General features: G+C 52.5%; 1 protein-coding gene across 1 annotated transcript; it reads left to right on the top strand.

Moving 5' to 3' along the window:
• Nucleotides 1-9: 9 nt before the first annotated feature.
• On the top strand, nucleotides 10-24946 carry PTPA (protein phosphatase 2 phosphatase activator). The gene is made up of 10 exons (XM_071766113.1): nucleotides 10-194; nucleotides 2486-2586; nucleotides 4037-4123; nucleotides 9381-9506; nucleotides 9685-9802; nucleotides 11254-11353; nucleotides 12529-12653; nucleotides 13148-13248; nucleotides 17917-18024; nucleotides 22358-24946. The coding sequence occupies exons 1-10, from the start codon at nucleotides 170-172 to the stop codon at nucleotides 22430-22432; spliced, it is 966 nt and encodes a 321-aa protein (XP_071622214.1). The 5' UTR covers nucleotides 10-169; the 3' UTR covers nucleotides 22433-24946.
• The last annotated feature ends 489 nt before the right edge of the window (nucleotides 24947-25435 follow it).

Here is a 25435-nt window from a genome sequence, read left to right as displayed (position 1 = left end):
GCCAAGGTGAGGACGGTGGCCGGGAGGGGCCACACCTCCCCCTGACAGCGCCGGGAGCCCCGGGGGCGGGCGGACTGCCCTGCTCCAAGATGGCCGCCGGCGGCTTCGGCGTGTCCGGAGGTGAGAGGTGAGGGGTGGCGGCGGTGGCCGGGCTGCGGGCTCCGGGAAGATGGCAGAGAGCGAGCGGAGGACAGGTGAGCGGCGGCCGGGGGGGCTGCGGGGCCCTGTGGGCTGCGTTGGGCGCTCTGGAGGGTTCCTTAGGGCCGGGGTTGGGCCGCTGGGCCTCAGGCTGCGCGGGGGTCACAAGGCCGGGGGTGCCGGAGCCCAAGCTGAGGGGAGGCGTTGGGGAGAGGGTGGCAGAGAGGCCGGGGCTGTGGCGGGGAGAGGTGGGGAGAGGCTCTGCTGGGCTTACGGAGCGGCCCCGGAGCCCTCGGCCCGTGGGGGGTTGAGGCCTGAGGCCTGCGGGGCCTCCGGTGCGGTGCGGGCCCGGCCCCGGGACGGAGGCGGGAGGGCAGGGTCCCTGCAGCAGGAGGGGCGGCTCTGCAGGGATTTAGGTGGGGATTTAGGCTCTGGAGCAGGCAGGGTTTGGGCTCCCCGTTTGGGCTCACCTGTAGCCTATTTTCTGGGGTTCTGTTTCTCCTCACCCCCTCAGGGTGGTGGGTGCTGGGGCAAAAGCTCCATTTCTGGGAGCCACGAGAGTAAGGCTGAAGTCCAAGGTGCTTCTCGTTGTTAGATGAACCCATTCTGCTCCTGGATCCATCACATCATTGGTTTGGGACTTTTGCTGATGTATTTGTTTCTATAAGAGGATTTGTAACCCCTGCAGTGCTGTGTTTCCTTCCCTGAGTCCCCGTGGTCTCCTTCCCAAGGGGAAATGCACAAATTGTGCATCAGATGGTTGAGAAACAAATGCAAAGAGATGAAACAAGTGCTGTGAGGAGACAGAGGTCAGGCTAACACTTGGATCCCCTTGGTCCAGGACACTGCCCTGGCAGCATCTCTGATCATTTTGTATTCTCTGTCTTAATGGACAAATCAGTGTATTTGCCTTTTTGCACCCCTGCTCTGGAGTTTCCATTGGTTTCATGGTATAAATAATTTTAGAATAAGAGCTCCATGATTAGGATGCTGTTCAGTGTGAGCTGGGTGCTGAGTTACCAGAAGAGAAACACCTGTGTCTTTTATTCACATTCCTCATGTGTTGTTCCTCTGATCCTTGTACCTGGCAGTGTCACTGTAACTTTTACTGTAACTTTAGTTTAGTTTATGCTCAGGAATGAGCCAAAAGCTGTAATGCCACAGGCAGGTGATGAGATGGCATTTGTTCTCTAGAGGGAGAGTTTAAAGGGAAGAATAATTCAATGGCTTTCCAAGGTGAGGGCTCTGTAGGATACTCTGTTCTTCCTTTGAATTCTTTTTTTATCCTGATCTGCCTGCTCAGTGCTGCAGGAAAGGCTGCCCTTGCTTCTGGGTTGTATTTTCTATGTAAATGCAGACAATAACATTTTATAATAATATTTTAGGGATCTGGAGTTTGGTGTTTTATGTCAGGGAGCCAGTGCCTGAGGTTGCAGTTGCTGAGGGGTTGTTGATGCTGAACAAAGTTTTATGATTTTCTAGGATTAAAAAGATCAACTGGGTGACTCCTGCAGAACCCATCAATCCACACTGCCACCTGGTTTCCTTAATAATGGTTTGCTGCTCTACTTCTTGCTGCTAAGCTTACACTTAGAGGAACACATTCCACATTTATCTCCAACCCCATGGAGTTTTTCTGGCTCTGCAGTGTCCCAGTCTGGGACTGCTGAGTGAGAACAGAGCTCTGGAGAGCCTGAGGAACAGCTCAGCCTTGCAGAGGGTTGGATCCTGGGATCAGATGCTGGGGAAGGAGCCCCTTTTATGCATCCCCAACTTGTATTTGTGTTAAATGTTCCATCTTGGGCTCTGTGAGGCTTTTTAAATGAAAGTATTTGCATGGTTTCCACCTGGAAGAGGCTGTGTCCTGAGGGCTGCAGCTCTGGACTGCCATCTATTGAACTGCTCTAGCTCTGCCTTTGCTGGATTTGTCCTGTCTGGTGAATCCTTCAGGCTGAACACCCTAAAACCCCAGCACAGCTGATTTGTGCCTCAGCACAACCTGGAGCTTTTCTTCCCCAGACAGAAATAAACAAACCAGCTGGGTGATGTCTTTTTGAGTCCCTGCACCTCCAGTGCTGCCTCTTTAGGAGTGAAAACAAACATGATGCCACTTCTTGCAGCCTTGCAGTGTCCTTAGGATTGTGTTATCAGTGAGGGGATATTTTTGGGATATTTTTTGGTGAGGAGTATGTGGTGAGCTGATGGCTCAGGCTGGGGTGGTTTTGTTTGCTTTCTGTCTCCTGAGAAATTAAGAAATTAAGACCATTTTTTTTACAAAAGGATTTCTTCTACTCCACTTTCTTTATTTTACTTTTTTTTTTTTTTTTTTTTTTTTTACATCCCCCAGGTGCCTCTGAGGAGATGGCTCCTCCCCTCCAACAGAACTTCATGATCCCCAAAAAGGAGATAAATGTGGTTTCTGACATGGGCAAGTGGAAACGCTCTCAGGTACAGCTCTGGGGTTAGGGAGCCCTGGGAAGGGTTTGTTCTGCTTTAGTGGCAGCCAGGCCTGGGATGGGCACAGCCATGAGGTAAAATAGGTGTGGGGAAGTAGTGGGATATTAATTGATTTGTGTTTTAAAGCAGAAGGGTAGCTGCCTGCTTGCAGGAAAATGCCTTGGCTGTGAGGTGTGGAGTCTGGCAGCCAGCAGCTCCAACAAGGAGTGAGCCAGGGAGAGCCCAGAGGTTGAGGGAGACAAAGGGTGTTAACAAATCTTTCTGCTCCCTCTCAACAGTCCAGACAAGGAGGTGGTAAATATTTCATCCTACCTAACCTGCACATTATATCAAAACTGGATTTACCCAGTGCTGTTTGAACTCAGCTGGAGCACTGACCCTCTCACAGCACCTGGCTGGGTTGGCTCCTCAGCCTTCCCACCTTGCTGTGCTGGAAAGGGCTCTGGAGGGCTTAAAGGGCTTAAAGTTTCCTGGGTAATTTTTATTTACAGCATGTATGAAGCTGGTGGAGCAGGGAGGTTCTTCCAGGCTCTGCCTTGGAGGGATTGGGGTGTTAACCCAGACTTGTCCCACCTCTTAGGAGCAAGTTCTGGCTTGATGAGTGTCTGGTGAAGTTATAGCCAGGTCTGAAGCAAACCTCTAGGTGCTGCTTCCTTTAAGTCTCCTGGATTTAAGGGATTATTCCTCAGGATTTCTGGGCAAGAGGTGCCCAAGGAGTGAGAGTTGGCAGCCTGCTAGTCCAGTGTTTTGAAAGACTCAGCTGTGGGCCTGGACTGGATACAATGCTTCAAACCCAGGAGATTTAAAGAGTGGTGAGAAGCCTGGGCTGTTCCCACTTCAGCATCAACGTGGGAGAAGAGTAGACAGGGAGCAGGGAGTAGATAGGAAGAGCAGAGAGATTCCAGTGCAGGTCTGGGAGGAGCAGAACCAAGCAGAATGTCCAGGCACAGCTGAGAATGCAGAGCCCAGGAGTTTGAATTTTGACCTGACAGGAAGCAGGGAGCTGAGGGAAGGATTCTGAGGGCTGTGCAGGCTCTTTTAGAACTTTCCTCTCTGTAATTTTTGCAGTGCTGCAGAGTTCTTAGTGCAATCATCAGCTGCCAAAAATAGCAATAACCTTTCAGTCAGCCCTGCACCCTTTGTGTGTTGGGAAAGGTGCCCTGGGTGTGCTGGGGTGCTCCCACTCCATGCTGGGGTGCTCCCACTCCATGCTGGGGTGCTCCCACTCCATGCTGGGCTGCTCCCACTCCGTGCTGGGGTGCTCCCACTCCATGCTGAGGTGCTCCCACTCCGTGCTGGGCTGTTCCCACTCCATGCTGGGCTGTTCCCACTCCATGCTGGGCTGTTCCCACTCCATGCTGGGCTGTTCCCATTCCATGCTGCCTCTTCCAACAGACCAGGAGCATTTCCTAACACCCTCTGCTCTCGGGTGTCCTTACAGGCATATGCAGATTACATGGGCTTCATCCTCACCCTGAATGAAGGTGTCAGGGGCAAGAAGCTGACCTGTGAATACAAAGTTTCAGAGGTAGGAGAAGAGTTTTGATGCTCTTGGTTTTCCTTTTCTGGCTTTGTTTTGGTTTGGGTGTTGGGTTTTTTTGTTTTTTGGTTTCTGTAGTCAATATTTCCTAGGACTGAAGATGTGGAATTCCCTCCTGGTTGCAAGGAAAAGGCTGGAATGTCTGTGCTGTTCCTGCTGTCCCACTGGAATTTCTGTGGGACCTTTGGGCTATCCCTGGGCTTCCCCATTGCTAAGATGGTGTCCAGTCAAGGGTCTGGACATGAGTCTTAGGAGGAGTGGCTGAGGGAATTGGCCTTGTTTAGTCTGAAAAAGAGGAGGCTGAGGGGAGACCTCATAGTTCTCTATAACTGCCTGAAAGAAGATTGTAGTGAGGGGGAAGTTGGGCTCTTCTCCCACATAACTGGTGATAGGATAGGAGGAAACAGCCTCAAGTTGTGCCAGGGGAAATTTAGATTGGATATTAGGAAAAATTTCTTTCAGAAAGAGTGGTCAGGCCCTGGAACAGGCTGCCCAGGGCAGGTGGTGGAGTCACCATCCCTGGAGGTGTCCAGGAATGATGTGGACATGGTTTACTTGGGTTGAGGGTTGGACTTGATGATCTAGGAGATCTTTTCCACCCTTCAGGAGGATTCTGTGGTTCTGAGAGCACTCAGCTCCTCACCTTGCTGTCCCTGAGCTGTGTGACAGTGTCACTGGTGGGACCTGCTTCCCCCAGGGTGTTGGGAGGGCTGTGGGGCACACAGCCCTTTGGGCAGGGTCTCCCCTTCCCAGGGTGTAAGCAGGAAGGACCTGATGTGGCTGTCTGCCAGCTCTCTCTGCTGTCCTACCCAGTTTCAGTGCCTGTTCACCTTATCAGGGCAGAGCAGGATGGTTGGGAGCCAGGAGGGAAGGGGAAGCATCCTTGGGGGTGTCACTGCCTGTCCCCAGCTGTGCCTGAGGTCCCTCTGGGTGCTGCCATGGTCTTGGCCACCAGCTTTGCTTCTCTGCTGGATCCCACTCCCTGGTTCTGCTCTGTGGTGTGGTTCTTCAGTTCATTTTTCCTGTTCAAACTTATCAGGGCTGTGTGAGGAAGCTGGGAATGGTCTGAAAAGATCCAGGCAGAATGGGAAGCAGGTTGAGCCCTGTGTGTTTACAGCTTGATTTTTGGGAAGGCAGCTGAGTGATGATCTTTGACCCAGTCATTAATGTTTGAAGGAGGCCAACCACCCCTTCTAGGAGCCAAAGTGTGTAAATGAGAAACTTGCTTGTAGTTCACTGGGGGGGAGCAGGGATAATGAGTCCCTCCCTAACAGGCTTTGTGTCCACCTTTTGTTCCTTCAGTTCAGGAGAAACTGCTGCCAAATGCTCTTCCTGCTTTCCACTGGTTGTGCTGCACCTTTGAGTTTTGCCTTTGTAGTGATCTCCCTCATTTCCAACCATTCACAGAGCAGCTGTAGGGAAACAAAGTGTTAAAAATGAGCAAAACAAAGGGGGAAAAAACCCTAAACAAACCTCTTCCACCAACCCCTTTAGGGAAAAAAGGAGAAAAGCTGTTTCAGGGCTGCATTGGCACAGAAGATCCCTCTCAGAGTGAATGTTTTCCATCCGTGGCAGTGCAGGTGACAAACAGGAGACACAACCCTGAGTGCCTGGGGAGTGGCAGAGGTCATGTCCCATTCCCCTGGCACTGAGGAGAGCAAAAATCTGTGACTGGAGGCACAGGCAGAGCATCCCCAGGGTCTCCTTGTTGATGAGGTTGCCTGTTGGCTGGGGCTCGTTTGTAGATCAAACTGCTGATCTCTGCTTTTAAAGGCTCAGCCCCTTGTGGCCTCTGCTTGCATCTCTGCTCTGCTTTCTTCTCTTTTGCTGTACCTGCTGCTGATTTGCTTTTGTGCTGTGCCATCTTCCTTCCTGATCAAATGCTGGGGACAGCCTTCCTTTGGCAAATGACCTCCTGGAATCCTTTCTGCTGGATGGGTCTCTTCTCTCCAGGACTTACTGGTATTGCTTTGCCATGCAAGGAAAAAAAAAAAAGAAAAAAAGAAGTATAATCTGCTCTGCTTTGAAAAGAGACAGCTTAATGGTTTCCAGAGCAGTGTGTGTTGATCCCAAATTCTGCTGGGGTGAGAGCTGGATCCTTTGGGGGCTGAGCCCCTTCTGAGACTTTGCTGAGTTTGCTGTGCTCTTCCTGAAAAATTACACAGAGCTGTCTGGGGTTTTGCTGGAGGCATCTGACAAGCAGTGATAGCTGAGCTGTTGTGCAGGGTTCTGGCACAGAGGTGGTGTCTGGCACAAGGTTGTGGTGACTGATAGGCTGTGACCTGCCTCCTCCTCCTGCAGGGGCTGCTTTCCAGCTGGGGATCCTGGAGCCACTGCCAGGGCTGCAGCCCCGAGCAGATTTTTCCAAGCTGTGGCTTTGATCGGGGGAGCAGTGCAGCAAGGAGGAGGTTAATTTGGGCCACGAGAGGAGGAGACTTTCCCTTCAAAGGCCCTTTGGGAAGCTGCCTGGCCTTGGGGCTTGCTCTGGGTCCTGCAGGGGAGTGGAGGAAGCAGCAAATACCCCGATTTTAGCAGCTTTCCCCTCTAACGTGGCCCCAGGTGCCCGCAGGGGCAGGCTGGGTCCCCAGGGGCAGCTTTGGCTGCTGTGCTGCCTTCTCAGCACCTTTGCCTGCCTGGCCCCTGCTCTTGAGAGATGCTGACAGGTCCTTGCTCTGTAGGAGGCTCTGGGGTTTGCCTTTGGGACCAGTGGCAGGCTCAGGGTCAAGGGGATGCAAAATCAGCACAATGAGAAGAGCCAAGAGAGGTGGGGGGAGGGAGGGAGGGAGAGAGGGAGAGAGGAGGGGGAAGGCTGCCCTTGCTTTGATCACTGGAAAGGTAAAGCAAAAATAGAGCTTAAAAACCCAGTCAGGCAAAACAAGGCTGCAGTGGTGCTGATGGTTTGGTTCCTGTAAGCTCTGCCCTTCCCCTCCTTTCTCTCCCCCCCCCCTTCCAGCTGGGATCAGCCCTGGATGCTCAAGTTTTCCTCTGCTGGACAATGAGGAGCTGCTGCTTTCAGTAACCCCCTTTTCAAAGGGCCTTGAGCCCAAACCCAGCTGCATCTCTTGAATTATTGATTGGGTTTGGCTGAGCTGGCAGCTGGGTCCTGCTCCCCCCTGTCCAGCAGGGATGGGCTTTTTAATCCCCTCCAAGCAAGCCAGTGGGGAAGGGGGGAGGTTGGGCTTCTGTGCTCCCCAAGGCAGATCTGGGGAGGGGGAAGGAGCCCAGTTCCTTGCCAGCCATTTCTCCAGGCAGCAGTGAGTGCTGAGAAGGGTTTGAAATATGGGAGCTGCTGGTAATGAGCTGCTGGTGCTGGTGGATAAATCACCAGCACGATTTAATTATTTAATGCAACCCAGTGCTGGGGATGCTGTTGCTTAATTGGAGGGGAATGCAATAGCCAGGAAGGAGGAGAGCAGAGTCCAAACCTGGCCCAGTGCAGTGTTTTGGCTTTCTGCAGTGTTTTGGGCAGCAGGGATGTGGAGCAGAGGGGGCTGTGCTGCCTCAGCCCATCTGAACCCAGGGCACTGAGTGGCTCCAGCTTGTAGCCTCACCGGGTCAACCAGAGCTTCTGCCTCCTCCCTCTGTCCTGTGCCACTTGTTTGGGGTTTTTTTTGTGTGTTCTTGATGTGCTCAGGTCTCTTTCTCTATCCCAGCCTCTGGCCTGGCTCAGTGGCCAAGTGTTAAGGTCCTGGGGGGGGGTGTAGGTGGATCCCTCCCCTGCCTCATCCCTCTGGTTGATCCCCCTGTGTCCTCTGCTCCTGAGGAGCCTCTGTCCTGGCTGTGTCTGCATGAAACCTTTCCTCCTGGGAGCAGAGGGCATGGGGAGGGCTCAGGGGCAGCCTGGCTCTGCTGTGCCTGCCTCTCCACCCTCCCCCTTTGAGTGACACTTCAAGGGCTGGAAACTTGCTGGGCTCGGCTGTTTGCTCCTCCTCCAGGCAGGCAGCATGAAGGATTGAAGCACAGCCCAGGAGACCAGCTGGCTTCACACGGTCGATGCCTCCAGCAAAGTCAAACCATCCACTGCTTCTGCTGTCCTCTTTGTCCCCTTGAAGGAGGAATCCCCTCTGGAGACAGAGGAGCCTCCATTGCCCGGGGCCTGGCCAGCTGCTGTGGTGCCTGACAGCTCTCTGGATGCTTGGAGTCTGGTGAGGAGAATCACAGAGCCTCTGGCAGGCCTGACCAGTTGTCAGCAGAGCCTCTTAAAACTCTTTGGAGCTGCTCAAAGTGTTGGCTGAGGTGCTGCCTCGTGGTGCATGAGGTGGAGCCATTCCCCAGCTGGAGGGAGAAGGCAAGGAGGAGGCTGTGCCAGCCCTGCTCCTGGCAGTGCAGCTTGAGACATCACACCTTGCTCTCTGTTTCACCTCTCTTCTTTTCCTCCATGGCCACAGCAGGGCCTTCTCCAGCCACTCTTGTACATCCAACCCTGCTCCTCACTGTCTCCTTCCAGCTCTAGGTGTAAGAAAGATGGCTCTGTTGCTTTGCTGTTGGATTTCTCTTCCCATCAGCTTTGCTTTTGTGTTGAGACGTTTTTCTGGGACAGGAGCTTCTCGTGCTTGCTCTGATGAGACCACTGGTGGGCAGTCCAGGCTGCCTCTTCCCACGGGGAGGTTTTATTTTGCCACGGGCAGTGGGTATCTCTGGGATGGAGCTGCTGTAGCAGTCTGGCTGGTGTGAGAAGGCTGAAGGTGCACTGGGTGCTGTACAAACCCTGACACCTTCACTGCTAATCCTGACTCTTAAAAGAGACTTCTGGACAAAGATTAGAGGCCTTGAGAAGGGCCTTGAAATCCCATCAGGAGACACTGGTGAGGAGATAGAGCCAGTGCTGTGCTGTGTCTTGGGGGGATGCAGGACCCTCAAGATGCAGAGACTGATTGAAGCTCCCTAAATTGTGTAGCACTTCCCTGCTTCTCATCCCAGCTCAGCCTACAGCCAGGAGCTTGCTGTAGCTCTTCTCCCAGAGGTTTTTGAGCACAGTGCTGTGACAGCACATGAAAGAGTGTGTGGGTGAGTGGAGAGCCTGCCTCAGGCTGGGCTCTGTGCTGGCCTGATCTTCTGAGGGAAAGGACACTTTTCCCCACTCCTCTGCATTTGGAGGAGGGTTGGCACATCCCAGTTTGCACTCCCCAGCCCTAGGCAGGATGGTGTGGGCTTCAGTGGCTCCAGTCCAGGGCAGGGATGTCAGAGCCTGAGGGACTGCTCAGATTTCTGTCACTGTGACCTCTCCTCATCTTTGTCTCTGTAGCCCATTGAAAAGCTGGTGGCTCTTCTCAACACCCTTGACAGATGGATTGATGAAACCCCACCAGTGGATCAACCTTCTCGTTTTGGGAACAAAGCCTTCAGGACCTGGTATGCCAAACTAGACCAGGTGAGCACCTCTCTCATCTGCAGGGCTGCATGCAGCTCCCAGCCAGGGTGCCAGAGGGGCTCCAGCATTGTGTGGCAGCCACTGCAACCCCCACTCTGCAGCAGTGAGCAGAGGAGGGGGACTTCTTGTTCCTCTGACAGATCTGTGGTCACTCGAGGGATTCTTTTGTGTCTTTCAGGAAGCAGAAAAGTTGGTGGCAGCAGTCATTCCCAAGCACTTGGCTGATGCTGCACCAGAGGTTGCTCTGTACCTGAAGGAATCCGTGGGGAATTCCACCCGCATCGACTATGGCACAGGTACTGGGACACACTCTGGGCTCTCTCAGAGCCTGCTGACCCTTCAGAGCCTGGTGCTGCATTTATTCAAAGGTGTTGCTGCTACCATTAGTGCCAGATTGATACAAACACCTTCCCTCTGGAGCCTCTTCACCCCTCTGTCCAACGTGGGTGACCCTGTCAACCCCTGTGGGTGCTGGGGTGGCAGCAGGGCTGTGCTGCAGCTGGGACACCCTTTCCTTATTCAAGGAAATGTGGACCAAGCTGTGCAAACTGTTCTGGGATAAGCTGGAGGAGCTGGTCCTGTTCCTGCTGGTCTGCAGCAGGCAGTTTAGAGGGATTAAATATAATTCCTTGAATTGGAATTAGAGTGGAAACCATGCTTGTGCTCAGTGGGAAGTGACTTGAGATCTGGTGCTCCCTAGAAGTGACATCACTGCTTAGAGAGGGGTGTTGAAATCTGGAGGTAGGAACAATTTGCACCTGAGGAAACACTTAATTACAGCTTGGAGTAATTACACTGTCTTCATTTAAATCCAGAATCACCTCCATGCTCTGCTCCCCTGTCTGGAGGACTGGTGGTGGTGCCGAGGAGAGCATCCTCTCCTGAAGGCAGGAGAGCAGGATGCAAGGAGACGTGGCTTTGGAGCTGGGCTGGGAGGAGGACGTGGGTAGAAGGCTGAAGAGCTGGAAGCTGAGCTGTGCTTGGCGGGAGAGCTGCGGCTCGCCGGCACCAGGGGGAGATGTTGTCTTTGAAAAGGGACCCACTGGCTGGGGTATTGTTGGCTCAGGGAAGAAAATTTCGGCTGTCCTCCCCTCCTGTGTGTCCCAAGCCAGTGGCCCATGTCCCAGCACCCAGTGGCTGGAGCATAGCTGCACTTTTTTCCTACACTGGGAGCTGCACTGCTTCATGGTGTGGAACTGCTGGGCTTGTACCCTCCCTTCTTCCCCTGGAAAACATTGCTCTGGCTTTGCTGTTTTTTAATTTTTCTTGCTGTTAACTGGGGGACCAAGCTGCAAGAGGCTCAGCCTGAGATCCCAGTACCTTCTGTGACAAACTGTTCCTGGCAGTGTCCTGGGATCTGCATCCTTCTGACACAGGAGGAAATCTGTTTACTTGCAGATGTGAGGCTCTTGCATCCCTCAAGCAGACAGCTCTGCTGTGTTCCACTTCCCTGCTGTGCTGAGCTCCTGGGAAGTGTCCTTGCTCCCAGAATGCCCAATGTTGGAGCTGTTTTTCCTCAATAATATATTTTTTCCCCCTCTAAGTTGGCAATCACCTTAGGAATGTCTAGAAGCCATACTCAGGGTGGGTGCTGTGTGGGGTTGAAATATCCTGGCATTAATAGGATGAGGTCCCAGGGCTTTTGACATGGGAAATGTGACCACTGTTATTTCTGAAATTTTGGTGCTCACAGAAAGGCTGTGTTGGGGGCCAAAGACACCAATCTCTTTCTCTCTTTTAATTCCAGGGCATGAAGCTGCATTTGCAGCCTTTCTCTGCTGCCTCTGTAAAATTGGTGTGCTCAGAGTGGATGACCAGATGGCCATTGTCTTCAAAGTATTTAACAGGTGAGGTAATGGAAGGAGAAGGTTGGGAGGCACTGGGCTGTTTGTGTCCCCTTCAAGCTGTCTGAGGTGTGTGAAATGTTCCTGCCTGCTCTGTACCCCAGACTCCTCCTCTAGTCTGGGCTTTCCTTCCACTCAACCACTTTTCTTCCATTCAACCCCTTTTCTTCCACTCAACCCCACGTTTTTGGGAGTGAGGAGTGGTCAGCAGAGCCTCCCTCCTGGGAACTGGGCAAATCCAGGGCTTCCCATGAAGATGTGTGATTAGATAAGGTGGGTGCTGAAGGGCTTGCTGGCCTGGTAGAAAAGGTCACAGTGGGAAAACTGAAGGCAAAGTCAGGAAAAATTAAAAAGCAGATGCATTTTTAATGAACTGTAGGGTGAGCCTTTATAAATATCTCCAAAAAAGCAACAGCACCTCCTCTGTTAGAGGCTGAGTGTCTTTCTGGGAAGTTACTTTAGTTGAGCACAAGTTCCTGAGCTCTACAGAGGTATGTGGGTGAAGCTCTGTGCTTTGTGATAGACAGGAATGTCTGATCAGAGGATCTAACATCTCTTCAGGCATTAAAAAAAAAAAAATCTGTGAAACTGGCAGATCTCCACTGCTTCTCTGGATGTGTTTCCAGCCCAGGAAGTTGAGTTGGTAGTGATGAGACTGATGGGTGTTTAGAGCCCAGAGATCTAATCCCAGTTGTATCACTGTTTGGTGGCATGGAAACCATTTCCCCCAGTAGTACTCCCAGCTTTAATTTTCTACCTGAAAAGTGGAAGTAGCAGTTGCAGTAAGGTAGAAAACTTTCTGAGCTCTTTTGGAAGTTGTAAAAGGAGAGTGAAATGTCAATGTTTTCTAACAATAGGGCTGGGGAAAGCTCTGCACCAGCATAAGACACTGCAGGTAGAATAAACTTCTGCCCCTTAACTTGTTAGTAAATTTGGTGTAAAAAAACCTCCAATATTTTAAAGATCCTGGTATCTGCTGCTGTGTGCACCATCAGGCAGCTTCCTGTGGCAAAGGAGCTGAAGATACATTTTCTGCACTGTGAGTTCTGTGGAAGCCCTGCTTGCAAGTGATCAAGTTTTGTCCTTCTCCAGACTGGTTGTTCTTGTCCTCATGTAAGTCAATGAGGGGAGGCAGGAAAAGGCCTTGTCTGAATCCTTCCTTCTCTCTTTGGTCTCAGGTACCTGGAAGTGATGAGAAAACTTCAGAAGACCTACAGGATGGAACCTGCTGGCAGCCAGGGCGTGTGGGGCTTGGATGACTTCCAATTCCTGCCTTTCATATGGGGCAGTTCCCAGCTGATAGGTACTAATAAAAATTTTCTCTAGTCCCAGCCTGCCTCCTGCTCTGTCTGTCTAGGTTGCAAAGATGATGGGGCTTGGGACTGACTTTTATATTCAAATATGTCAAATTTGTGTGTAATCCAGCAGAAGAGTTTGCTTGGGGCTTGGATTTTTTTCTTTTTCTCTCCAAATGAAGTTAGTTGCTTAGGTTGGGAGGTGGGAGGCTTCCTTGTACACTACATCTGTCTTCATTGCAATGACTGCAAGATTTTTAAAAGGAGAGTCTTGGTAGAAAAACACATTTTTTGCTGCAGGGAGTTTACCAGGTGTATTCACTGCTGAGGCACTGGAGTGGGAGATGAGATGGAAAGGAGCAGCTCTAGGCTGCCCTTTGAGGAGCTCTGAGGGGAGGATTGTGTTTCTTCTGGGAGAGGGGCAGGACAAGGCCTGATTTAACTTGCTCTCAGAATGGGGGTGCCATACAAATTATTTCTTATTGTCTCTTACTCCTTTTAGACCACCCAAATCTGGAGCCTCGACACTTTGTTGATGAGAAGGTGGTAAATGAAAACCATAAGGACTTCATGTTCCTGGAGTGCATCCTCTTCATCACAGAGGTGAGGACCAGGAGGTTTGTCCTACTGGGAAGTTATCTTGGGATTAGACACTTGGCTCTCTGGTTTTGCTCCTCCTCTTTTACTTTCATGGAAGTGCATGGATGAACCAATGTTGCATGTCTGAGATGCTCTCCTTGAATTAGTTAAGACAGGGATGTTGAGGGGAAAGTCTGATTAAGCTGGATGGGGTGTGGATTGCAGTTGAAGGCAGCTGTAACAAGAGCAAACAAATAACCTGGGATCAACACTGGGATCAGTCAGTGGGAATTTGGATGCAGAAAACTGGTGGAAGATAAAGTAGGAGCTGCAGAACTGCTGGGCTTGCCAAGATAACCTCCCTTCCCTCCAGCCCTTGGGTGCTCCCTAGCAGTCCCTGGGCCTCCCCTTGCTTAAGGCAAGCTCCCAAAGCTCTGTGCAGCTTGGTCTGCTCCAGATTCCACCAAAAGAGTTGCCCTTTAAGTGTGCTTTAATTCCAAATAATCTAGAGCAGAGGCGGTGTTGAGGTTCACCCTTTCCCACTGACAGCTCTGTCAGGGCCATGTTTCTGCTCAGGCTGTGGAGAACCCTTGGGTGAGGGACTGGGGATGTTTGGGAAGTGTTTCTCAGGGAGGGAGCTCCTGGCTTTTTGCCCTCAGCTGCAGGGGGTGACCTGGCTGTGTTTCTGCTGTCCCCTGTGCTCCGTGGTCTGGGCAAGGAGAGCAAAAGCCACATGCTCTGTTGTGTTGAGGGATTTCTTGTCTCTGGCAGGAGAGAGCTGATGGGATTAATTTTGAAGGACAGAGCACAGTTCTTTTTGCTTCTTGCCCCCCAGTCTCCTCTCTCATTTTGTGATTAGATGAGAACTGAGGTTACAAAATATGAATTTAACCTTCCATGTAGGAAATTTTCATAGCAACCTTTGGCCCAAACCCCAGGAGGTGCTCTGCCAAGTCCTGCTCAGCCTAGTAGGGTTTGTTGGTAGGTAGCACCTCACGGGGTTTAACCCTTAATGAGGAGATAAATCATGTCACAGGTAGTAAAGAGGTGCTGGCAGAAGAGATCAAGATGAGGGAAGGAAAGCAGGAGCCAAGATGCTCCAAGACTGATTTTAATTTGTGCCTCTGTGCTACGTCAGTGCACGAGCCTGTTGAGAGCTTAAGAACTTAGATCTCTGGACTAGTGTAGAAAATTCTGCAGTGCACAGATAACAGGTAAAGTTGAAAAATGCACAGCACCCTGCTGCTGCTTCAGGTGGTTCTGCTTTTCCCTGCAGAAAGCCATCTTTTTAATAGGCTTTTAAAAAAACTGATTTCACTTCTTTCCTTGAACATTTGCTCATGGAATTCGGGGTTTCTGCCGAGTTCCTCAGTGCCACCTGGTGGCAAGGAGCCCTCCTCTCGGGCCCTCCTGGCGGCAGCCCCTGAGGGCTGGCAGCAGCCTGGGTTGTCAGGTGCAGGGGTTTTCAATCCATCTTCGTGTAAATGCTGTTTCTGGTTTATGAAGATTTTTGCTTTTAAAATTTGATATTTTTTTTTCCATCTCCCGAGTGCCTGGCAGGGCTGGCATAGCCACCAGGGGGGGCTGGGGCAGCCTCCAGTGCCTCCAAAAGGCTTTTTCTCCAAAATCAACACCACAACAAAATAGCAAGGGGGAAGGCAGAAGTGATTAAAAGACCTTAATAAATGAATGATATTCTTTTCTTCTGAGCTTGTCAGAGGGAAACAGCCTCTCCTCTAAAGGTGTGGAACACCTACCAAACACCACCACAGTTCCCATCATGGCTCTGGGAAGTCTTCTTGACACAAGAGCAGGTTTTGTTTCAGCAAGCTACAACTGTAGGAGGTTGTTTCCTTTCAGCCAAGAGAATATTCTCTTTCCTCAGCCTCTGGGTGACATTTCAGGGGGGTGTTGTGGTGTTTGCCACCTCTGTCTTTAAAACTCAGGCTCTGAGAAGCAGCAGGGAGGTGATGAACCCACCGAGGCACCCTCCTTACAGCACTCACCCCCCTGCACGGGGCATGGCAGGGAGCTGGGCCAATCTGTGGGGTTATTTGGGATCTGGATGTGGGGTTTTTGAAGAGGGTGAGCTTTATGGAGATGGATGGGACTTTGGAACTGTCCCCTTGCTGCCACCTTGCCTGCCAGAGTGTGCTGCAGGGGGTGCAAGGATGAGGATGGGGATGGGGATGAGGATGAGGATGAGGAGGGTTTGGGAGGATGGAGATGGGGATGAGGATGAGGGTTTGGGAGGATGGGGATGAGGATGAGGGTTTGGGAGGATGGGGATGAGGAGGCTTTGGGAAGATGGGGATGCGGATGAGGATGGGGATGAGGATGAGGATAAGGAGGGTTTGGGAGGATGGGGATGAGGATGGGGATAGGGATAGGGATGGGGATGAGGATGAGGAGGGTTTGGGAGGATGGGGATGAGGATGAGGTTTGGCTGCTGTGCCTGGGGGTGTGGAGGGCAGAGCTGTTTGGGTTTGTGAACAGGAGGGGTGCTGAGTGCTCCCCAGTTCTTGGTGTGGATCCATACGATCCCCCAGGTGCTTCTCCCAGGGCCCAGTGCAGGCAAGCAGGAATTTTCAGCTTCAATCTGGCTTCTAAATTTGGAGGTTTGGGAAGGGAGGGCTCGGGTTTCTGCTGGAAGGGAAGGAGCTGACAGGAAAGCACGGCCTCAGCCGTCCCCCCTCCCCCCGGCACTGACAGAGGAACCATTTACAAAAGGCCGATTCTCTTGGGAACCGAGAGGCAGGAACGCCGCGTCTGTGAGTAATTTCCTGCTCAATATGGCTGCTCTGACTCACTGCCTTCCCCTGGGGTCACTGCGGGACTGCAGCGAGCTCGCTGCTGCTCTTCCTCCCCCCCACGACTCTCCCTCTTCACCCTTTGTGGCTAGGAGGAGATGGAGGCTTTTTTGTTTTGGTGTTGGGTTTTTTTGTTGTTTTTTTTTTGTTTGTTTTGGGTTTTTGGTGGGGGTTTTTTTTTGTTTTGTTTTGCTTTGTGTTTTTTTTTTCTTCTGTTTTCCCCCCTCCCTCACACCCCTGTAATTTTTCCCTCTCCAGTCTGGAGCTCTGGCCCAGCCATCCCTCTCCAGGCACCCCGGCTGTGGGGCTGCTCGCCTGCTCCCCATGCTCTCCATCACGCTGGCTCCAGCTTGGGAAGGGGGAGCAGCAGAGCACAGGCAGAGTGGCTGATGGAAGCTGTGCCCCTGTCGTGCTGGAGGGAGGTTTGGTTGTTGAAACAGAGGCAGAGAAATCCTCTGTATGGAGGGGGATGCTTTGAAGGAGCTGCCTGGCACTGGGGTGCCCGCCGGGGCTGGTTCCTTGCTCTTCATAACCCTCCAGCCCAGCTGGGTAACCTTGTGCTGTCTGTGGGGTTCATCTTGGATCTGCCAGGAGAGCTTGGAGATGAGCTGCTCATCTGTCACCCCCCCCAGCTCCTCAGGACCTCCGTGGGGATGTGGCTGAGCTCTCCCAGCAGCAGGCAGAACTGCAGACCCAGGCAGTTTCCAGCCCCAGGGTTGGAAACTCATTGTCCTCCAAGCAGTGGGGATTTTAGGTTCCCCCCTATCCCCACTTTCTCCTCTTCCATTCTTTGCTGCAGGCTGGTGCCACACAGACCCTGCGGAAGGGCAGCAGCAGTTTCCCAAAGCAGATTGATCAGCCTTGCTTGCTCTTATCCTGGGCAGAGAGGTGGTTTTGGAGGCTCTTTTCCCACCCTGGCTCCAGGCCTGTGCGTGCCTGGAGGGAAGGGGTTAGTTGTTCAAGCCCCAAGTTGAGGAGTCCAAGAGATTCCTCTCTCCCCACGCTCCTCCTTAGCGTGAGCTTCGGCCTTGTGGTTTCTGATGTCATGGGAACTCTGCTCAGTCAGAGTGGCTCTGTTGTATTTCTTTCTCTCCCCGAGGGTCTGTTTTTGTTCACGGAGGAGAAGAAGAGGCAACTACCCAGGGAATCAACATGCAACTGTCCCTGATTGCAGCTTCCCCCTTCCCCTCCCTCCTCTGAACCCCTCACCCTGGGAGGAGGAACACTGGAGTGTAAAAAAACAACAACAAAAAAAAACCCCAAAAAAACCATAAAGAGTCTGCTGCAAGCTCAGAACTCACAGCTCTGGAGCTGGTGTGGAGAGCAGGGCTGGAGCATTTCCCTTCCCCCAGAGGCAGGTGTGGAGTGGGCTGTGGACACCAGAGCTGCTGCCAACCCGTGCTGCCCTCTGCTCAGGGGTTGTCACTGTCACTTTTTGTTGTTGATCCGAATGGGGAATGAGTAATTTTCTTGGAAAGCCCAACAGTGCTGCACTGGGAGGTTTCTGGGTAGAATAGGAACAGCGTTGAGCCAAGGTCTGCTTGGGGGGAGAAGGGGATCTGTGTGGGGCTTTTTTAATGCAGCCATTGGCAAGAGAGGTGTGCAGGGGGAGGTCTGACGAGGGAAGCGTGGTAGGAAAAGATTTGGATTTATCATGGAAAAGGGCTGAGGGGGAATATGATTGCCACAGCTTCGTGTCATGTGGCCACAGTGGAGGGAGGGAGGGAGGGAGGAAGGGAAAGCACAGTGAGGTGGCTGCTGCGTGGGTCACAGGGCTTGGTGGGAATGTTTGCTTGGAGAGAGTGTGAGTGTGAGTCACTGCTGGTGCATGAGCTTCCTGGCTGGCCCAGCTCCCTCAGCCCTGCTCCTGGGTCTCTTGCAGATGAAGACAGGTCCCTTTGCTGAGCACTCCAACCAGCTCTGGAACATCAGTGCTGTGCCCTCCTGGTCCAAGGTCAACCAGGGCCTCATCCGGATGTACAAGGCAGAGGTGAGCCCCGTGGGCAGGAGGAGGTTTTTTGGCCACGTGCCTCCTCCCTCCCACTTTGCTGTGGGTCAGCTCTTCTCTTCTGCTGCTCCTTGGTGTGGGGGCCTCATCACAGCTGGTTGCTCCTCAGTGCTGATTGTGGCTTGGGAGGCCTTGGCAGTTTGGGTGCTGCTGGCTAGAAGTCTGCCCAGTGTTTGCCCCCAAACCAGACATTCCTTGCAAACGTGGCTTTTGCCATTTCTTGTCTTCCCACAGTGCAAGTTGCAGGTCCCCAAATTAGGGCTGATGTCTTCACCTGCTTGTCCTTCTGGTGCCTGTGTTATCATTTTACATGGGTTATATTTTCATCCCATTTTTCAAGAGCCCCAGAACAGGCTGAACACTTCCCATCTCCCAGCACATGCCTTGTGCTGGACCAGTGAGGCCACAGCTACCCCCTGGGCTTGGCAAACCTCCACCCCCCCCTGGCTCTGCTGGCACTGCCCCAGAAGGTTTTCCTGGTGAACCCTGACCCAGGGAACCGGGCAGTTTTGGCTCTCCCTTATCTCTCCTTCCTGCTTGAACTAACCCTGAGCTTGAGGAAGCAGGACAGGAACTGGGTCTCCAGAGGGAACTGCTGACAGGCAGCATCTCTTGCTGGGAAGGATGGGACCCTGCTGGGAGTCACCCTAGGAGCAGGGATGGCAGAGCAGGGATGGCAGAGCAGGGATGGCACAGCTCCCTGGGGATGCTTGGAAGAGTAAGTCCCATTCTGGGTCTCTGCCCCAGTCAGCCATGCTCCTCTTGCACTCAAGACTCAGTGCACAAAGGGTTAACTGTGCCGAGCTCAGTGCTCCCTCCCCCAGCCCTTCCTCTGCACTGCACATCCTGTGTTTAGGTTCCAGGCCACATACCTCTCTAATCTGTGAGGTGTCACTCCCAGGCCCGCTGGCTCCTTCCACCCCCAGCTCAGTTTTCCTCCAGAGGAGCAGAGCTGGGGGTCGAGCCCCCCCCCTCCACCGGCTGCTCCTGGGAGGGAGCTGCCCCCCCCCCTAGGACTGTCCCCACTCATGGGGGGCTGGAGATGTGGGAAAACCTGAGCTGGAGGCTCTGGTATGAGGGCTGGGGGGGGCTGGATGGAAAACCCTGGTGCTGGGAGCACTGTTGAAGAGCAACACGGGTCCTCTAAAACCTGCAGCCTGAGCACAGTTTGCTGCTGCCTCAACAGCCCTGCCTTGGTTCTTGCTTTCATAATATCCTTGAGGTTGGAGAAGATCTTAAGATCATCTTTAGGATCAGGTCCTTCCCACATTATTTGGATGCTCCCCTGGCACCTCAAGTACCCCTCAGGGTTTGGGTTCTTCCACCTGGTGCCTCCCGTGTGCTGTGGGGTTACCCCCCCTCATGCACCATGAACTTTGCAGGAGAAGCTTGGCAGTGATGTGCCACTGGTGTCATGGGGCCACCATGTGCTGGACAACCTGCCTGGCCTGCTGGGGACCTCTAGAAAGTAGGAGATTCTCAGGCTCTTTTTTAGGTGAACCCAAGATATGGACTTTTCTGCAGGCTGCAGTCTATTATGAATAGCAGGTGACATTCTGTGGAAATGTCAGATCCAGTACTGTTCAGCTTCTAGAAATATCCAGAAGGGGAGAAAAGGGGAGAAAGCAAAAGCTGCTAGGAAGAATAACAACACAAATTTAGGCTAAGGTGTAGAAAACACTGAGTCAACCAAGGCACTTTAAATTTAGGTTTTTTTTTTTCTCAAAAAATATTTGTAGATCTTGAAGTGCTGTTCCTGAACACATGGTCCTCATGCAGCAAATGTTCTCCTGGCACTGCATGGAGCCTGGGTTCACCTGGATGAGCAGAGGAGAGGGAGGACTCCTACTGAGGAGTCTTCTCTTGTTCTTTATGTCTGCTCTGGGAAGTCCCAGCTCACTGCTGGCTCAGCTGGTTCCTGGTGAGGAGAGGAGCCTGGACATGGCAGTGTGGCTGGACAGAGTGTTCAGTTATGGTGTGCTTGGCCATGCAGCTGGCTGGCTCCTGCAGCAGGTTTTTTCTGTGTTCCCAGTTATGTTGCCTTCACCCTTCTGATCCTTCTCCAATTATCCACTGCCAGCATTAGCAGAAGATAAATGAGCCAACAGACAGGGACTTCATCCAGCTCAGACAGGCAGCTTCTGGGGCAGAGCTCAGAGCATGTGGTACTAAAGAGAGGGAAGGTTTGGGCTTGTGGTGTTGCTTACTCTCTGTCTGTGCAAGGTGCAAGATTTCCTTTTTTCTTTTTCTCCCCTCCCTTCTCCCTGCCCCTCTGATCACCCCTTGCTCTTAGATCAGGTGAAATCAGACACTCAGGTGGAGGCTCCAGCTCCTTATCACGTCTGGGGGGGCTGAGAAGTGCTCGGGGCTGATCAGACTTTGAGTGGGGGCAGCAGCAGAGCCAAGGGGTCACTGGTTAGAAGCAGCCCAGGAAAAATCAAATCCTCACTCTCAGCCTGCTCTCACTTGGCAGAAGCAGGGCAGTCCCCAGACCTCCTGCATTTAAAAACCACTCTGCTCTGTCTCCTCTGTGGGGTGACTTTCAACAGCCAGCAGAAAGCTGAGGTGGGTGGGTGTGTGGCTGGGAGCTCGAGTCTGGATCAGGCACTCCAGATCCAGCATGCTTGGTGTGGATGGGCAGCAGACTGAAGGCAATGTGTGGTTATGAAATCTCAAATGTGCCTACTTATAATATAAATATAATGGGTGAAGATGTGTTAGCTTGCAAGTGCAAGGACTTTTCTCATTCTCTCCATCCAAAGCAAGTGAAGAAGTTAACAGAATAAGAGTGTGGTTAAAGCTGCAGCCTTGATGTTTTTCCTCTGAGCCTGCTTTTGAGTCTCCTGACCTTTCCTTCTCTGCTGCAGTCAGTCAGTCAGGAAATACTTTCCATTGTAACTAATCTAGTCCTAGGTCCATCTTTCAAGGTTGGACCTGGTGCATCTTTCTGCTCCCTGGTTCAGCCCTGAGCACACCTTCCATGTGATGAAGATGATGGCAAGAAGAAAATAAACCTGTCCCCCCTTCCATTGAGCTCGGGTTGGCCAAGTTTTACCCACAAGCATTGCAAGGAGATTCCTGTCTCTTGGTACCTCTTGATAATCCAGTAAATTTGTGCTAATGCTGCTGGATAGAGGAGGAAAAGTTTCTCTACTTGGGCTGGTGAGGTGTTAAGTGGAACTGATGCCCATTCTTCCCTCTGCTGGTAAAGCCTTTGGAGCCCAAACTCATCTGATCTTCCATGGCTGTCTTGGAGCTGGTTGGGCTGACATTTCTAGCTGTCAACATCCCCAGTATTCATTTTCTGAGTTCCTCCCTCACATCACTGCTCTCCAGCACTGCTTCCTCTGAGGGTTTGTCTGAGTGGTTGTGCTGGGGATGGCAGCTCCGAGCATCCCACGCAGGAGGAAGCTTTGAAAGTGATGTGCCCTGCTGGTCACAGGACTTCTTCTTTTCTCCTTCCTGCCTTGCCCTGGAGGTTCATGGCTTTCTGCTGGCTCTTACTCCCCAGGAGCAGATGGAATTGTGCTGAACTTGCACCTCCTCCAAACTTGCTTTGGCTCCAGTGTCCTAGAGTTGAGTTGTCCCTGCAGCAACGAGGTGGCCACCATCTCGCTGCCACCCTCTGGTGGATGGGGTTGCAGCACCACGAGGTGCTCTACAGCTCTTGTTTAGCACAATCACAGCTGATGTGGATGATGTTGGGGTAGCTGGGTTGGTGCACAGCTACTGCTGTACCTGGTGTTGACACGTGTGACCTGGGGTCCCTGCTCTCTGCCCTTCCCAGGGCCAAGGAGTTGTTTGGAACAGGATTGTGTCCTAAACTATGGCAGCTTCTCTATCAAAGACCTGAGAAACCAGAATGCAGTTTTGGGCAGCTCCTTCTGGCTGCAGGATAGTGCCTGGGGTGTGGGCACCACCCTGGGGAGGGAGAGTCTCTTCTCTAGGGAGTTTCTGCTGCTCTCCAAGGGTTTGTGGGGTGAAACCCTTCAAAGAGATCAGCTCAAGCAACGAGAGGTGGGGAGGGGAAAAAGCTGCTGACATAGATGGGGCTCTTCTCAGGCTCCAGGCCTGGATTTCAGGAATAAAAAACCTCTGCTGAAAGGAAGGGGATGGGGTCATGAAGTGTTCCTGTGCTGAGGAACCTGACAGGAACACGGTGGGGGTGACATGGGACTGATCCTTCTCCCTGCAGCAGAGCCGGGCGGCCCCAAGCTCTCTGCCTGCTGACCCCGGGGGCAGGATGTAGCTCTGGCTGCCTGCGTAAGGTGGAAACGTCTCCTGAATTCACCCCTCTTTATCTCCCCTCCTGCAGTGCCTGGAGAAGTTTCCTGTGATCCAGCACTTTAAGTTTGGCAGCCTGCTCCCCATCCAGCCTGTGACATCCTAAGGAGGCCGCGGGAGGAGTCGACGCGAGCAGAAGCGAAGCGCGCGGCGTTCTTCCTCCTCCTTCTCCTCCTCCTCCTCTCTCCCCCTCCTCATCCCCTTGTCCCTTCATTCCTGCACATCCTCGTCAGCAACCACGGATCCAAAGCACTCGCTGGCCTTGCACGGGAGTTGGGACCTGGAGTGGCTCCTCCTGCACGTCCCCAGCACGGGGATGTCCTGCCAGCACCCAGGCCAGGGCTGTGCTGCTCTGCTCTGCTGTGTCCCCGGGCAGCACCACGGCCATGTACAGCTCTGCTTCCCTTCCCTGGGAGGAAGGGGGTGTGGAAGGAAGGAAGGAAGGCACGTGTGTATGTGTTGGGCAGTGGTAACTGTGATTTCCCCTTTATGAATGTCATTGAAGTTTCCTCTTGCTGGTTTGGTTTGGGAAACCACTGTGGGGGGTGAGGTGTGAGCCTGCACGTGTCCGTAGGCAGCCACCTCTGCTTGCACAGGGAGGTCTGAAATGGGAGAAGGAAATTGTAGGGAAGGTCTGTGGGTTGCTGGGGTGCCATGTCTCCCTTTTTCTGGGTAAGGAAAGCTCCCTCCACTCCCTACAGCTCTTCATAGTTCCCTGGGTCTTCCTTTCCTGCTACTGCCTCTTCTCTAGGGAATCTCCTGGGCTGTGGGGGTCTGAGCTGGCTCTGGAGCTGGAGACAAGGTCCTTGGAGGGACCCAGCTCTGTGGGAACAGCTATGCAAAGACACTGCTTGAGCAGTGCCTGCTCAGGCTCCCTCCTAACGGGCACAAAACCTCATGTGTTGGCACATGTTCATCTCTGGGTCCAACCTGTCCTCTCTGCTCCCCGTTTCCTCCTCTGTGCTTTGCTGCCCCGGGGCTGGGCTGGCCTCAGTGGCACGAGGTGACCCTGGTTGCTACTGCTTGGTTGTAAATTGTAGTGAGAGCCCCACAGCAAAGGGATTTCCCCAGAAATCAGTTATGTTCTTGGGGAGGCATCCCTGGAGCAAAGGCAGCATGGGGGGTGGGGGAGCAAGCATGCAGCTTTACATGTTTTATACATTGTGCTGGAAAGAAAAAACCTAAATAGCCCAGGGCAGTGGTTTATACCTGCAGAAAGCTCTTTCCCTTTGTTATTCCCTGCTGAAATTGCTGTGCTGGACCTTGGGCAGAGGGACCACTCTTCCAGTGCCACCAGCAGCAGCATCTCAAGGGCAGGTGAATGAACAGGGACACAGCAGCATCACCAGGAGGACAGGAGCAGCTGGGGCTGGGTTTGAGAGGAGCTGTCATGCCCACAAGGTCTTCACCAAAGTGGTCCACAACTTTGCAGCTGGAGAGGAGATTTTTCTTCTTGGGGTTCCCAAGGTGTTCCCAGACTGTGGGGGGGGACAGGGCTCTGGGCTGGTGTTTGCTGGGGTTGGGGCAGCAGGGATCCTTTTGCTGGTGCACTGATTTATTGTTGGGGACAGAAGAAAACCAATCCTGCCTGTGAATCTTTTTTTTTCTTTTTTTTTTTTTTTTTTTCAGAATTTTCTTTTTGCTCCCTCCTGTAAAGGTTCTTGCAGTCACTCAGGGGAGGGAGAGTTGAGAAAAGAGTCTTAAACGAAGAGGCAGTGAAATGCAGGTGTCCACAGAGCTGAAGCAGAGCTTCCTACTGCTGCTACTGTCCTGGCTGCTGCTGGCTTGGCCCTGGGTGGGGGGCAAAGATCCTTGGACCTGCCTGAAACAACTCTATAAAGTTGCATTTTTAATGCAAATGGAAGAGTGAGGTTAAGTCTTGATTTACTCCTAAATGGGACGTGTGTCTTGACTTGGCTTTCCAAAGGGTCTGCTCCTGGAGAGGTGCTGGGAGCAGTCAGTGCCTGGAGTGGAGACTCCAGACATCTCCACCAGGATTCCCTCGTGTTGCTGTGTGGCTTCTGGCAAGTGTCACCATGCTTCAAGTGGCTCTGCAGCATGTGGCTGGCAATGGCTGAGCTCTAAAGCCTGTGGTTTCCCAAAGCTGCCCAAAGGTTGGGAGCACATCTCTCCTGCTCATCTTAGGGAGCTTCCATGCAAAAGGAGGGAGGGGTGGAAATGTTGACATCCATGCATGGGAGGGACACCAAGAATGTCCAGCACTAAAAAAGGGTGGGAATGTGGGAATGTTGCTTCCTTCCCCTGCAGTCCCTGGGTTTGGGACCTGCTGAGGAGTTGGAGGAGGCTCACCTGGAGCTCTTGTTTTTTGCTTGCCTGAGTCTGCACATCTGTCCTGCTAGGAATCTTTGGACTTCAAGCAGCTAATTAATTCTTGTTGGAGACTTGTTATCAGCTCAATTGGGATTGTGCCCCTGTTGCATGGCAGTCAGCTCTTTGCCTTCCTCTGCCTCCCTGCAATGCCCATCTCTGGTTCCTGGGGCTCTGCTCTTCTCCTGGGGGTTCCACACACTCAGTAACCCCCAGGGCTGCTCCATCTCTGAAGCAGCACTCTCCCACTCCTCTCGTGTTGTGGTTTTAATTAAAGTCTCTGTGTTTTTCACTGGTGACTCTGTTGGTCTCTCTTGGACTGGGGGTTTGCTCCCATTTTGGGAGCAGAGCTGGGAAGGCTGGCAGGCTGGAGCCTTTGCTATGGGGAAGAGGCTTTGTGGAGGCACTTTTTGTGTCAGTGGTTGTTCTCTTGCTTGCACCAAAGTTGACTTGCATGAAGCAAGCATCCCCAGGCTGTCTGTATCCTTCCCAGGTGTCTTTCTGTCCCACACACTGTGTTTCATTTATTTATTTCACCTTTTTGCTACGTGCACCCCTCTCTCTCTCTCTCTCTCTCTCCCAGCTTGGATGTGGCAGGTAGGTGATGGGTGAAGCTTTGTTCCCAGGTCAACAAACACCCCTTAAACCTCCCTACCTTGTTTCTGTGGCAGGTGAAAACTGGAAACTTTCTTTTTCTTCAGATGTTTTTTCCTGTCCTGCTGTAGAGGCTGACTCAGGACCTCCAGCATCAGTTTAACTCAGCAGCTTTGTGGGATTTAGA

The sequence above is a fragment of the Heliangelus exortis genome, chromosome 22, assembly GCF_036169615.1.
Source record: "Heliangelus exortis chromosome 22, bHelExo1.hap1, whole genome shotgun sequence".
NCBI classification, from domain to species: Eukaryota; Metazoa; Chordata; class Aves; order Apodiformes; family Trochilidae; genus Heliangelus; species Heliangelus exortis.
The sequence above is the reverse complement of the archived record's forward strand: the minus strand, read 5'-3'. Positions and strand labels throughout refer to the sequence as shown.

Bases quoted from the DNA above. Each gene is read 5' to 3' on its own strand.
- PTPA (XM_071766113.1), top strand. From the start codon at position 170: ATGGCAGAGAGCGAGCGGAGGACAG. The intron at 2,587-4,036 runs GTACAGCTCTGG...GTGTCCTTACAG, and splicing joins GCAAGTGGAAACGCTCTCAG to GCATATGCAGATTACATGGG. The intron at 18,025-22,357 runs GTGAGCCCCGTG...CCCCTCCTGCAG, and splicing joins TCCGGATGTACAAGGCAGAG to TGCCTGGAGAAGTTTCCTGT.